We start from the raw sequence: 14,200 nt of genomic DNA on the forward strand, positions 1-14,200 counted from the left end.
CCATCTTAGTTCAGTGTGTTAGCATGCTAACATTTGGTAATTAGCATTAAACACAAAGTAAGACTGAAGCTGATGGGAATGCCATTAGTGCTGCAGATATTTGGTCATAAAGGGCTCAATACTGGGGGGGTTTCTGCTCAAAGAGAGTCAGGCAGCTGATAAGACAATAATGACTGACCATGCACTTTGTGCATGTGTGTTTGTCTGAGACAGCTCAGCCTACATCACTCCCTCCATCTCCAGCCCATCAGTCTGCAGCGATGCCACCTTGCACTTTGCTCCAGTTGCTAGGCTAATTAACCTCTAATCAGCAGCTCAAGTGTTTCTGCAGAGGCCAATCACAGTCAGTTCATTGCTGAAACACCACTTTTTACACCAAAAGAAGTGCCATTAGAGGCAAATAAGCAGCCAGGTCTGCAGGGCAGCCAAGTGTTTAACTCATGGGTTGGCCAAAATGCAAATGGGACACATTTAGCCTGCTACGAAACTAATTTTGATATTGTAAGCCCAAGCAAGTAGCTATAGTTTTATAGGCAGTATTTTGAGAAATGAATACCAGCTGCATCAAAATGGTTCAAGCAATTACGTAATACCAGGCAGGAAGGTATATCACTTAAGTGCAGTTCAGTTGAGGTTGTCCCTTTTTGAAGAACACATTTTCTCCTCTGTAATTTTCTCACAATATGTATAAAACAGAACCTTTCCTGCTGTTAATGTTCCCTTAAATTGTATCATTCTTGCACCATTAGGCTGCTCTTTAACTGTTCCTTCAAATGAGATTTTCTTCTTCTCTGTTCAGCTGCAGAGACAGAACTCTGAGGAGTCGACACATGTTTGTTTAGGACAGAGGCTCCAGAACACTGATGTAAGTATTAGACAGCAGTTAAAACCTCCGCATGTGCCCAGCTTGTCCAGCTTGGGTTAGAGTGTTTTTACACTTGGCAGGACAACAGAGAACAAGTCATGTGAGAGGGCAGCCAGTTCCTCCCTACTCATTGAAATAATCACTCCTGCCTGTTGCGTTGTGTGTTTGAATGCCCTAATAGAATTATTCCCAAGCCATTTTTACAGGAATTTGAGTATTTTTGAAGCCTCTTCAGCCTGTTAAGACTGATTTCAAGGACCCTTTTCTTGTCTCTTCCTGTTCCTTAATTGGAGTTTGGGAATCATCTTTTTCTTAAAAGAAATAGTTCAACATGTTGGGAAATACACTTATTCGCTTTCTTGCAGAGAGTTAGATGAAAAGATCAATACAACTTTCATGTCTGTACAGTAAATACAGAGCTGCAGCCAACAGTCGGTTAGCTTATCTTAGCACAAAGACTGGAAACGGGAAAACAGCTAGCCTGGTCCGTCCGAAGGAAACAAAAACCTTCTACCAGCAAGCTCACTAATTAACACATTATATCTTGTTTGTTTAATCCGTACAAAAAGTATAAAAAGGACATAATTATTATTCCTTTGCTGGTATCAATAGTCAACTGAAACACAATAGAGGATGGATACCCGACCTGAGCCCGAAAGGCCGGGTTCGGACAGATATTTAGAAATTATGTTCGGTTCGGGTCGAGCATGGTCACACCAGCGCGCCTCTTGTGCACACCTGTGTTAACATGCGCTTATTGCCCCGTGTGCGCTGATGCGCTCATCTGTTGACATTTCCGAATGCCTTCCTACAGTTGCTTAATAAAAGTGGGATTTCTACACAAACGTACATGTGTCATTAGTATGAGAAAAAAAATTAGATTTTAACTGTGTCGGGCTCAGACATAAATATCTTAATGCCTGTCGGGCCGGGATCGGTTACTGCTCTGTCGGACGCGGGCCGGGCTCGGATGCGGTGTGTGTGTGTGTGTGTGTGTGTGTGTATGTACCTCACTGATGATACCCACGGCCCCATGGATTTTGGCAACGTGACCCAGGAGAGCAGGGCATTTTTGTCCCACAATTCTCAGCGTTGGCAGAAAGCTGACCAGTGAGGAAGGGCTGGCCTGTGACACATCCACAAGTGCACCCAGTAGGGCCTCAGTTACGGATTGGTCTCCTAGGTAACTGACTAGTGTGGGCACCTGAGGGCTTAACATCTGTTCGGGTGAGAAAAAAACAAAGATTATTATTGATTACTTTTGAATAAAGCTGTAATCCTGTGATTGTTTTGGCACCACCACTTAATACCAAACAGAAGCTTGATGTGTCTTTAATGAAGGCTGCAGGTGAGAGGAGTGACCTCGGAGCGAGATGAACAGACTGGTGACTGAATAATAAACAAAAGCTTGACTGTAGGACTGTCTGGACAAACTCAGGGAATAAACACCTCTTCCTCATTATCTGGACTGGTTTCACTGAACTGGACTGGATCAGACTAACAATGCTCACCATTGCCGGCCCTCCTGCTGCTACTTTATGAGTCACTTGTTTTGAATAATCATACTCATATCAAACATTATCTGTTTCTCAGGGAGAAGATGCTTGACTCCATGAAATTAAAGTTACGGGATTTCAAAGTTCCATATTTTTGTCATGTTTAATCGTTTCAATACTACATCACTTCCAGTAAGTGAATATTAGGATTGCAGAAGATTTGGTAACTTTTGTGATTGATGCAGCCACAATCACAACAAAAATATTTTGTGTGTCTGTGTGGGGGGTGGAGATTAGAATAACTCCAGATGGCTGGTTTGTTTTTTGTTTTTCCAGTGCTTACCACCATGTTTGCTGGTATGTGGTACTTTCCCCTAGTGGTGTGTATACTGCAAAATTTGGTATAGATTTACAAGTAAATACAGGGCCAGTATCACCGATACCGATACGATACCTTTTAATAATTAAGGTGGAGTCATCATCAAATTGCTGAATCTGAATGAATTTTCATGACCTTTAAGTGTTTTTGTGATTTTTTATTAATAAGTTAAAACCCAGGACAGAACTTTCATATGCTTGTATAAATGTGTTGTGTTAACATTGTATCTTACAGCCTTTTTACAAATTATACAGCTACAACATCAAATCACAAGAGGGGGGAGGAGGAGCAAAGTATGCCTGCTCTTCGCTGTGACAGGAGCGGCACTTACGCAGACACAGGCAGCCAGGTCGCCTCTTTGATGAAACCACAGCAGTGCATACTGGAGAGAAACTGAAACTAAAGTATTATAATTATAATTAATTATATGTATCTCATTATATTGGTATTGATCAATATCAATACCAACATTGGTATCAATATTACTGATATCTGGATCGATCCACCCACCACTACTTTCCCCTCATGTTGAACATCAGCAGCTCTGCTCTGAAATATGCAGGATTAAGGGAATTCCTACTGAGAAATGTGCACTCCACATGCACTGCTCCATTTCCTACATTCCAGTGGCTTTTTTCTATATTTCGACATGAGCTCATTACAGGATATGGCGAAGTTGAACGGTAAAAGGTCTGATTAAGCTTGACTCATGGGGAAAAATGTTACAAAAAAGCCGCACATGTACTTACTACTTGTAAGCCAAAGCCAAGTTAAGTGTAAACTTATGTCATGATTGCAGAGAGCTCTGGTTTAGTTGGATAGTGCTTTATTTTCAGATAACCCAACAGTCTAATGTATTTACTGCCTTATTGTTATTTAAATAATAGTATATAATACAGCTGGAAGGCTGCTTGTTTTAGGTGTTAATAGGCTCCTTGAAACAGTTAAGCCAATGGTAACGAAGAAAGTGCCAGCAAAAGGTTTAAAAAAATATGACAAAATTAAAAATAAAATCGCTAGTAAAGTGACAGTGGTAAAAGTGGGTTAATTCACTTCAGCCCATGTGGTTATAAAAAAATTGTCTGCAATGTAAACTGTTTTATTTACCCACAGTACATTGTACCATATTTCCAGCAAAAAAATAACACTCACAAGTGGATGTTGCTCAGCAACAATTTGAATGAGTCTGATCAGGTGTTGTTGCTCTGGGGATTCCAGCTGTGACATCATCGCAGTGAGGTTGCCTAGGTGACAGTGGATGGTATCCGGTTGTCTGGGGTAGACTGAGGGCAACACTCGTAACAGCATGTAGTTACCTGCCAAAGAGAGAGACAGAGTTGCTGACAGTGAGCCTCATAGTCAAATACAACTTGGTGACCATTTGGCCATTGAAAATGGTCGCCATATAAAACAGTAGTTAGACAGACAAGAAATATTAAGTGCCCAGTGTAAACAGTAGAAGTGGAGACATAGGTCTGTTAAAATGCCCAAAATACGAGAGTGGGTTGGCACTGATAGCTGTTTCTATTACTTTGTCCACTCCATTGATATCAGTGGGTAGGCTAAATAATAGAAAAAAACTAAAAGGATTTATTGAAGGTAGCATTTATTGCTGTGACTGTTGTATTATACTACATTGGTTTGAGCTGGGTATACCTGATAAACTGGCAACTTACTCCATCAGACTTGCTATCGATGTTGCAGCATTCCCAGATCTCAAAAATTAACCTGGTGACTATAATATTTTTACTACCATCCATCCATCCATCCATCCATCTTCGTCCACTTATCCGGTGTCGGGTCGCGGGGGGAGCAGCTCCAGCAGGGGACCCCAAACTTCCCTTTCCCGAGCCACATTAACCAGCTCCGACTGGGGGATCCCGAGGTGTTCCCAGGCCAGGTTGGAGATATAATCCCTCCACCTAGTCCTGGGTCTTCCCCGAGGCCTCCTCCCAGCTGGACGTGCCTGGAACACCTCCCTAGGGAGGCGCCCAGGGGGCATCATTACCAGATGCCCGAACCAACTCAACTGGCTCCTTTCGACGCCAAGGAGCAGCAGCTCTACTCCGAGCTCCTCACGGATGACTGAGCTTCTCAACCTATCTCTAAGGGAGACGCCAGCCACCCTCCTGAGGAAACCCATTTCGGCGGCTTGTACCCTGGATCTCGTTCTTTTGGTCATGACCCAGCCTTCATGACCATAGGTGAGGGTAGGAACGAAAACTGACCGGTAGATCGAGAGCTTTGCCTTCTGGCTCAGCTCTCTTTTCGTCACAGTGAACAGTGCGATAAATTGAATGTAATACCGCACCCGCTGCGCCAATTCTCCGACCAATCTCCCGCTCCATTGTCCCCTCACTCCCGAACAAAACCCCAAGGTACTTGAACTCCTTGCCTTGGGGTAAGGACTCATTCCCTACCTGGAGTAGGCACTCCATCGGTTTCCTGCTGAGAACCATGGCCTCAGATTTAGAGGTGCTGATCCTCATCCCATGAACCGATCCAGTGAGTGCTGAAGGTCACAGGCCAATGATGCCATCAGGACCACATCATCTGCAAAGAGCAGCGATGAGATCCCCAGCCCACCGAACTGCAACCCCTCCCCACCCCGACTACGCCTTGATCTCCTGTCCATAAATATTACAAACAGGATTGGTGACAGAGCGCAGCCCTGGTGGAGGCCAACCCTCACCTGAAACGAGTCCGACTTACTTCCGAGATCCCGGACACAGCTCTCACTTTGGTCGTACAGAGATTGGATGGCCCTGAGAAGAAACCCCCTCACCCCATACTCCCACAGCACCTCCCACAGTATCTCTCGGGGGACCCGGTCATACGCCTTTTCCAGATCCACAAAACACATGTAGACCGGTTGGGCATACTCCCAGGCCCCCTCCAGGATCCTTGCGAGAGTAAAGAGCTGGTCCGTTGTTCCACGACCAGGACGGAATCCGCATTGTTCCTCTTCAACCCGAGGTTCGACTATCGGCCGAACCCTCCTTTCCAGCACCTTGCGGTAGACTTTAGCAGGGAGGCTGAGAAGTGTGATACCCCCTGTAATTGGCACACACCCTCTGGTCCCCCTTTTTAAAAAGGGGAACCACCACCCTGATCTGCCACTCCTTTGGCACTGTCCCAGACTTCCACGCAATGTTGAAGAGGCGTGTCAACCAGGACAGCCCCTCCACACCCAGAGCCTTGAGCATTTCTGGACGGATCTCATCAATCCCCGGGGCTTTGCGACTGTGGAGTTGTTTGACTACATCAGTGACTTCCGCCTGGGAAATTCACAATGATCCCCCATCATCCTCCAGCTATGCCTCAAACATAGAGGGCGTATTAGTCAGATTCAGGAGTTCCTCAAAGTGCTCCTTCCACCGCCCTATTACCTCCTCAGTTGAGGTCAACAGTGTCCCATCCTTACTGTACACAGCTTGGATGGTTCCCCGCTTCCCCCTCCTGAGGTTGCGAGGTTGTTTTCCAGAAGCACCTTGGTGCCGACCGAAAGTCCTTCTCCATGTCTTCTCCAAACTTCTCCCACACCCGCTGCTTTGCCTTTTTCACGGCAGAGGCTGCAGCCCTTCGGGCCATTGGGTACACTGCAACTGCCTCCGGAGTCCTCTGGGATAACATATCCCGGAAAGACACCTAAGACCCTAAGACCACAGCTCCTCGCCGCAGCTTCAGCAATGGAAACTTTAAACATTGTCCACTCGGGTTCAATGACCCCAGCCTCCACAGGGATGCACGAAAAGCTCCGCCGGAGGTGTGAGTTGAAAGTCTGTCAGACAGGGGCCTCCTCCAGACATTCCCAATTTACCCGCACTACCTGTTTGGACTTACCAGGTCTGTCCAGAGTCTTCCCCCACCCCCTGACCCAACTCACCACCACATGGTGATCGGTTAAATGTAAATGTAAATGGACTGTTTTTATATAGCGCTTTTCTAGTCTTAACGACTACTCAAAGCTTTAACATAGTACAGGAACCATTCACCATTCACACACATTCATACACTGTGGCCGAGGCTGCTGTACAAGGTGCCACCTGCTCATCAGATAAACATTCACACACATTTACAGTCCGATGGCGCAGCATCGGGGGCAACTCGGGGTTCAGTGTCTTGCCCAAGGACACTTCGGCATGCAACTGCAGGGCCAGGGATCGAACCACCAACCTTCCGATTGGCAGGCGACCTGTCTATCACTTAGCCACAGCCGCCGGTTGAGAGCTCCGCCCCTCTCTTCACCCGAGTGTCCAAAACATACGGCCTCAGATCAGATGAAACAATTATAAAATTGATCATTGACCTTTGGCCTAGGGTGCTCTGGTACCAAGTACACTTATGAGCATCCCTATGTTCGAACATGGTGTTTGTTATAGACAATCCATGACTAGCACAGAAGTCCAATAACAAACAACCACTCTGGTTTAGATCAGGGAGGCCGTTCCTCCCAATCACGCCTCTCCATGTGTCTCCATCATTGCCCACGTGCGTGTTGAAGTCCCCCAGCAGAACAATGGAGACCCCACTGGAGCCCCATGCAGGACTCCACTCAAGGTCTCCAAGAAATCAAATACTCCGAACTCCTGTTTGGTGCATATGCACAAACAACAGTCAGAGTTTTCCCCCCCACAACCCGCAGGCGTAGGGAGGCTACCCTCTCGTCCACCGGGGTAAACTCCAACGTCACTCCATCTCTACCTCCTTCACTCATAGGGTTTTTGAACCATTCTTTGTCTGGCCCCTCACCTGAGACCACTTTGCCTTGGGAGACCCTACCAGGAGCACAAAGCTCCAGACAACACAGCCCTCAGGTTCATAGAGATACACAAACCTCTCCACCACGATAAGGTGATGGTTCCCGGAGAACTAACTACCAAGAGAACTTTAAGCCAAAAAAACTATTAAAATAAATCAGACCCAAGTTGCATGAAACCTAAATTTTCCTTTAAGCTTTTTGTGGTGTAGCTGTACTGTAAAATCACGCATATTTGATATACGCAAACTGTCATTTTCCTCAGAAAACACACACAATCATTTCATGATACAACATCTGTGTTCAGCAAATAAAACGTTTTTCCATTTGTTGTCAATATTCCTTCAATGATGCTGATGCAGGAAAAAAGAAAGTCAGTGCTGACGCATGATTATACATAAAGGCATTTGTAAATCAGCACGCAGCCCAACAAAACCCACAGCATTTCCCAACAGCCTTTTACTCACGTAGGAAACATCTTTAAAGAACAAAGACTCTTGTTTTCAATTGGTAGGTTCATTATTGGTCACATTTCAATATTTCAAACAATGGCTTTTGTGTCCTACAGTAGTATAATAGAATAGCAAGACCAACATTTCACTTTGAACCCAGAAGGTTTCAGGTTGAGTCCCATGTGAGGATTAAATAAGATATATAAATAATTAGATTGGATAAAATGAGCAGTATTTATTCATGTTGGACTGCTTACATGCTACAAGAGGAAACAGAAGCAGGTTATGGTAGAATAAGTGGGTATATTGCGGTTATTAATACAATTCTACCCACAATGCTGAAAAGCAAGCTACATGTCCTGTTGCAGCAACATTATTCACAGTATTCTAACCATTTATTCTCCATCTTTCAATCTCCATTTTATTACCTCCGCCAAGAAGTTTATGTTTTTGGTTTGGTTTGTCTGTTTGTGTGTTATTTGTTTGACTGTCAACAGGATTACATAAAAAACTACTGAATGAATGAAACTTGGTGGAAAGGTATAGCATTGGCCAAGCAGGAACCCATTACATTTTGGACCGTATCTGAATCACAGGGCACATACACAAACTATGTTTCCCTTTCATTAACATTGCGAGATAGGACTTTTGTTCTGCATTTATGCTCATTTATCAGTATTTATGCATCATGAACATCTGGTCCATAATATTTGAAACAGCTGGTACATGGTGAACTTTTGTCATATTTTTTAAAATATTACAGCAGGAACTAAATAAACAGGTAATTCATAGCTATAATTTACTTTAACCACAGGTTTTATCCTGTAACAGATGACTGGTACTGATCAACAGAGAGGACTGACTGTTCTGCACTATTCTGTGCGGAGGCAGAGAAGGGAAGAAGAGTGCACATAAATATTTAGAAGATGGTCGCTGGCTCTTGTTATGTCCCTTTCTCTTCCCTTTAATCATAGATCATACCGTATATCACACACACACACACACACACACACACACACACACACACACACACACACACACACACACACACACACACACACACACACACACACACACACACACACACACACACACACACAAGACACAAATCACCATAAAAAGAGACAGAAACAGTACATGTGCAGAAAGCAGAAAGCGAGCTGGTAATAACCATAACTGCCCAGAAGAATGTTAAAAGGCAAGAGGAGACAAAGTCTGCACAGAAACACAGTGAGGAGGATTTATAGAGCATACCTGTTAGAGCACACTCACCCACACAGACAGTACATGTGAGACATGAATATACCCTTTTGATTATATTGATTCATATTTTATTTTGCTAAACCACCTCATTTGACTCCCAGTCCTTTGTAGGGCTGGGCAATATATCGATATTATATCGATATCGTGATATTACACTCGATATCTTTAGATTTTGGATATCGTAATATTGTGTTCGCTTTTACTGGTTTTAAAGACTGCATTACAGTAAAGTGATGTACTTTTCTTTTCTTTTTTTAAAGATTATTTTTGGGGCTTTTCCCTTTATTTCAAAGTGGATAGATATGAAAGGGGTGACAGAGATTGGGGATGACACGCAGCAAAGGACAGAAGGTCGGATTCGAATCCTACGCCGCTGCAGGACTCAGCCAACATGGGGCGAACGCTCTTACTGGGTGAGTTAGAGGCCGCCCCAAAGTGATGTACTTTTCTGAACTTACCAGACTGTTCTAGCTATTCTATTATTTGCCTTTTCCCCACTTAGACATTATGTCCACATTACTGATGATTATTTATCTAAAATCTAAGTGTGAAGATATTTTGTCAAAGCACCAATTGTCAACCCTAGAATATCGCCGCAACATCAATATCGAGGTATTTGGTCAAGAATATCGTGATATCTGATTTTCTCCCTATCGCCCAGCCCTACTCCTGTGTATGTGCGTGTGTGTACACAATATTTGACATTCGTACCTTCATTCCAGCATACACCCAACCCATAATCATGACTTACAAAACTCAATAAAATATCCTGTAATGACCTTTGTTTCTGTAGCACACAAAGGCGACATTTTTGAAAGGCCCCTCAGATATTTTCCAAGAAACCTGAGAACTGATCAGTAAAACTATTGTTAACTTGTGAGGCAGAGGAGGACATGATGGTTTTCTTTTGGTGTGCTGTTTTCAAAATGTCACATTAGAATCCCAAAGTGAGTCTGAAAAGACACGTAACTTTGAATAAAAAATTACTTTAATACAGCGATTGGCTATATTTTTACCTAAGAGGACACTAAAATAGTTATGAGTCATGGGGGAAATGAGTTTCACTGTCTTTACTGTAGTATGGCTGTAGTAAAAAGCCATTACATCCCACAGCAATGACAAAACCATAAACTAAAGATATCACTAACAGCGCTGGGACCAATGCATCTAAATCAAAATAACTTTCTAAGATCTGCACATGCATATTTCATTTTTGTCAACTTTACATGTTAAGCAAAAACATTTTAGCCCCCAAGGACTGAAAGACCAAACCCGAAGTGGATCAAGATACTTTTAAACGGCGATAAGGGATAGCACATACAATCACGTTTCCCTAAAACCCATGGCCATGGCGCCATGTTAGCGCCATTAAACCCATGGCGCTAACATGACTAAAAAAACTAATATTCTGTTTACTATCATGGAAGAAAAGAATAAAAATTTTACTTGAAAAAAAAAAAATGTTGTTGCCATTTTTGCTTGAAAAACTGCTCAAACAATTAATCAGTTTAAAATTGTTGCAGATTAATTTTCTGTTGACTGTCGACTGCAGCTCTATGTTGGACAAAGACAGGAACATTCCGTTAATATCCAGCAATGCACATAACTTGTCAAAAGACACAGGACTTTTATGCAAAGGAGGTTATGTACAGGACAAAAATGCAGAGATCAGCACAAATGATTTCCAGAGAGATGTTTTTAGATTTACAGCTTCAACATGTTTTCTGTAGTTTCCATCACACATTTTGTGTATGTATGTCCCAAAAGTCGTATATCACACAGCTTGAATAACTTCAGGTGGGGGAGGGCCGGAGAAACTGTCAAATCAAAAAAGAGACCGGAGTAAAACGTCTCCCATAAAGCCCATATCCTTGGGATTCTGTGAAGTTTTGTTGCATGAGCAACACAGTAAAAATAATTTAAAGTATTCAGCACTATATTAAACATGACTGCCCAGCTCTCTGGAAGGGATCCAGTTAGCAGAGAGCAAAAAAGGGACAGCAAGGATTTTCACATGATGTACACATGACTTAAAATGTTTCATGCATAAAAATATTTTAAATCTAAATCATAAAGTGAAAACCATAACAGCGGACCAGATGTACGCCAGTGCAATTCATAGACACACGCACATCTCTCCTGCAAAGTTTAAACTCAATGACCATCCTTCCCTTTCACCTAGATAACTTCTCCCGTACAGTCTCTCTCTGTCTGTCTGTGTGTGAAAGACTAAATGTCCTGTCCATTCTGACTTGAACTTCCTCTTCATCCTATACCTGAAGGATGCAAGACTCATTAGTGATGCTTTCATCATACTACAAGTCCCAAACAGAACAGCACTTCTTTCACTAACTGCTGAGCCAGCAGAAATTAGGTGCAACTGGAGGTGGAGTTGATGCATCTGTTCGCTTGATGTCATAAAGGCATTTCAATAAGTCACACAAAAAAGACATTTGTCATCGCATAAGAATTTTTCAAAACTGGTGCAGATATGGTTAAGGTATGTTTTAATGTCTAAAACTACTGAGTTAAGTTTAGGAAAGGTTGCAGTCATGGTTACTGAACTTACTGTTAACATACACAACTGTATCCTTAACATCTTTCTCCTTTTGTTAAATTCCACACTTTCTTAAGGTAAAAGCTTTAATAAACTGGCAACAGGTTAAACCAATACTATATTCTATCAAGTGGTAATGCTAATTTAAGCATTTGCTACTTCACACATCTCCCTCTCTCAGCTGTCTGAATGAAAAGGCTCATCCACGACAGATAACAAGTGAAGAGGTGTGTGTTTCAGTAGGTACTGTATTTGAGAGAGAAAAAACAGATACAATGAAAGAGAGACACAGGCAGACAGAAAGATGGAGGGGGGGGGATTGAGAATGGGAGACAGGGCAAATCCTAAAATCCCATGAGGAAGTCATTATTTCCATCCTCTTGAAAACATACACACACATGACTATATATACACTTCTACCATGCAGATGCACATACAGTATATACACACACAATACGCACATAAACACATGGTCAGGCTGACAAAATAAATTATTAAACAGAATGAAGCAGGAGAACAATAAACCCATTTAGAAACCCCTGATGTCTGGGTTCCATTCAATGCGCGCGCGCACGCACACACACACACACACACACACACACACACACACACACACACACACACAAACACGCACACACACTCTCTGCATGGGGCAAAAATCAGGAAAGTTTGTGTTCTCTGTTCCGCCCCCTTCTATTTCCTCTTTCCCCTCTCTCTTTTTCTTTCTCTCTGTGAGTCGCATGGGCTGCAGTTATATCAGATTACGAAATACAGGCTACCTCCAACGATGCATTACTCACCGCCTCGCTCGCAGGCTGGAGCACTGCTTTAACGTCTCTGTACTCTGACTCTCTGTAAGAGCCAAATGTTTTCACAAGGATGGAAATTTAGTGAAACTTTCAAACATTTACTAATTTCCTCAAAGGATAGTCCCTACGTGTTTGACTGTAGAATTTTGTGTGATACCGGGGTTCAAGGTTAAAATTATAATACGGATTAGGTTCAGATCAGAATATGGATAAAGACAATTTGGAGTAAGAGCTTGGGTTTATAGTTGAGGTTAAAGCTTTTAAAGTTTTTGGGTTGAAGAATTATTCCTGTTTATTACAAGTTGGATCTTGTTTTTGTATGGGAGGCCATTGTTTTTTTTTGGTAATAATATTGTATTCATCAAAGTAATTGATTTCAGAAAGGCATTTTGCGAGCACTTCTGGCACAAAGATTGCAGGTGGTGGTAGCGCTGCATGTCAAAAAAGATCACTAGTTTTCCAGGCCTCTCGCATCCTCATGCATGGGTCACAGGTATAGTGTTGATTGATAGTTTAGTGAAACAAGTCCAAACCAACACAAGAGGGACTAATCTCATGTTGCAAATTACAACTTGCATTTCTGTGGTTAAACAGAGCCCTGGGGGCAAGGCAACATTACTAAAAGGAAGACAGACTCGGCAATCATCGTCTTATGATCAGACACAGAAACACATATTAGCTAAACTGATTTGAAAGGGATACAATCTTTATCCAAACTGTAAACATATCACAGTTTACAGACGTCTTGGTTCAGCTTTGACTGTGTTTGCCACAGTTTTCCTGTGTGGTGAGGGATAGTTAGAGGGAAGTAACATTTTGGATGCATTCACTTTTGGGTTTACCTGAAAAGAAAAGTGCTTTCGAAAGTCTGGCTATACTGTTGGCCTGATTACAACCTGATTGTTTGACCCCTTGTGTTTCTTGCTCTATCAGACTTTGCTGTAGCGACGTCACAGTGTTTCCAGATCTCAGCATTTATTGTGGTGAGTCGACCCAAGTTGCAACAGACCAAATTTATCCTTTAAGAGTAAGAATGCAGGGCTGATGGTCAAGATTTGGTTTTGAATACATTAAATCAATGGAAAGTACTGTATAGTAATATAAAATGTGTGTGTGTGTGTGTGTGTGTGTGTGTGTGTGTGTGTGTGTGTGTGTGTGTGTGTGTGTGTGTGTGTGTGTGTGTGTGTGTGTGTGTGTGTGTGTGTGTGTGTACACATATCAACAAACTCCATTAGGCCTTCCAGATCAATATAATAATGAAGATTTATAGATAAAGGCAAAGTTTTCAGGAAAGTCGTTGGGACCATAACCTCGGGCTACATCATAATTTTATCATCACACATCTTGGATTTTTGTTATAATAACAGAGATGTGACTAATTTCAGCTCTGTGCCTCTCTGATATTTAAGGATGGCAATGGTGTGCACAGAGCACATAGGACGAAAAATCTTTTGCTCAGTGTGTGTGCAGAGCAAGCCGCCCCTCTCTCTGGTTGAAGTACTCTACACTGGCGTGCTTCCTGCCAAAGGATTGCTCAGCATTTAACGAGAAAGAATGAGAGAGAGGGAGGGGGGGAGAGGGGGAGAGAGAGAGAGAGAGGTGGGGAGTCATTAGGGAGGA

General features: G+C 42.8%; 1 protein-coding gene across 4 annotated transcripts in view; it reads right to left on the reverse strand.

The window, feature by feature from the left end:
* The window catches only part of veph1 (ventricular zone expressed PH domain-containing 1), a 90,365-nt gene that overhangs the window by 42,315 nt on the left and 33,850 nt on the right, over positions 1–14,200 (reverse strand). For 3 of the 4 annotated variants that reach the window (XM_039825785.1, XM_039825778.1, XM_039825795.1), the window contains exons 5-6: positions 3,893–4,056; positions 1,875–2,084 (exon numbers count right to left, since the gene is read on the reverse strand). In XM_039825785.1, coding sequence (XP_039681719.1) covers positions 1,875–2,084; positions 3,893–4,056 — 374 coding nt within the window. The remainder of the gene's footprint in view (positions 1–1,874; positions 2,085–3,892; positions 4,057–14,200) is intronic. The other variant, XM_039825802.1, reaches the window with a different exon arrangement.

This window comes from Perca fluviatilis, chromosome 2 (genome assembly GCF_010015445.1).
Source record: "Perca fluviatilis chromosome 2, GENO_Pfluv_1.0, whole genome shotgun sequence".
Classification (NCBI taxonomy): Eukaryota; Metazoa; Chordata; class Actinopteri; order Perciformes; family Percidae; genus Perca; species Perca fluviatilis.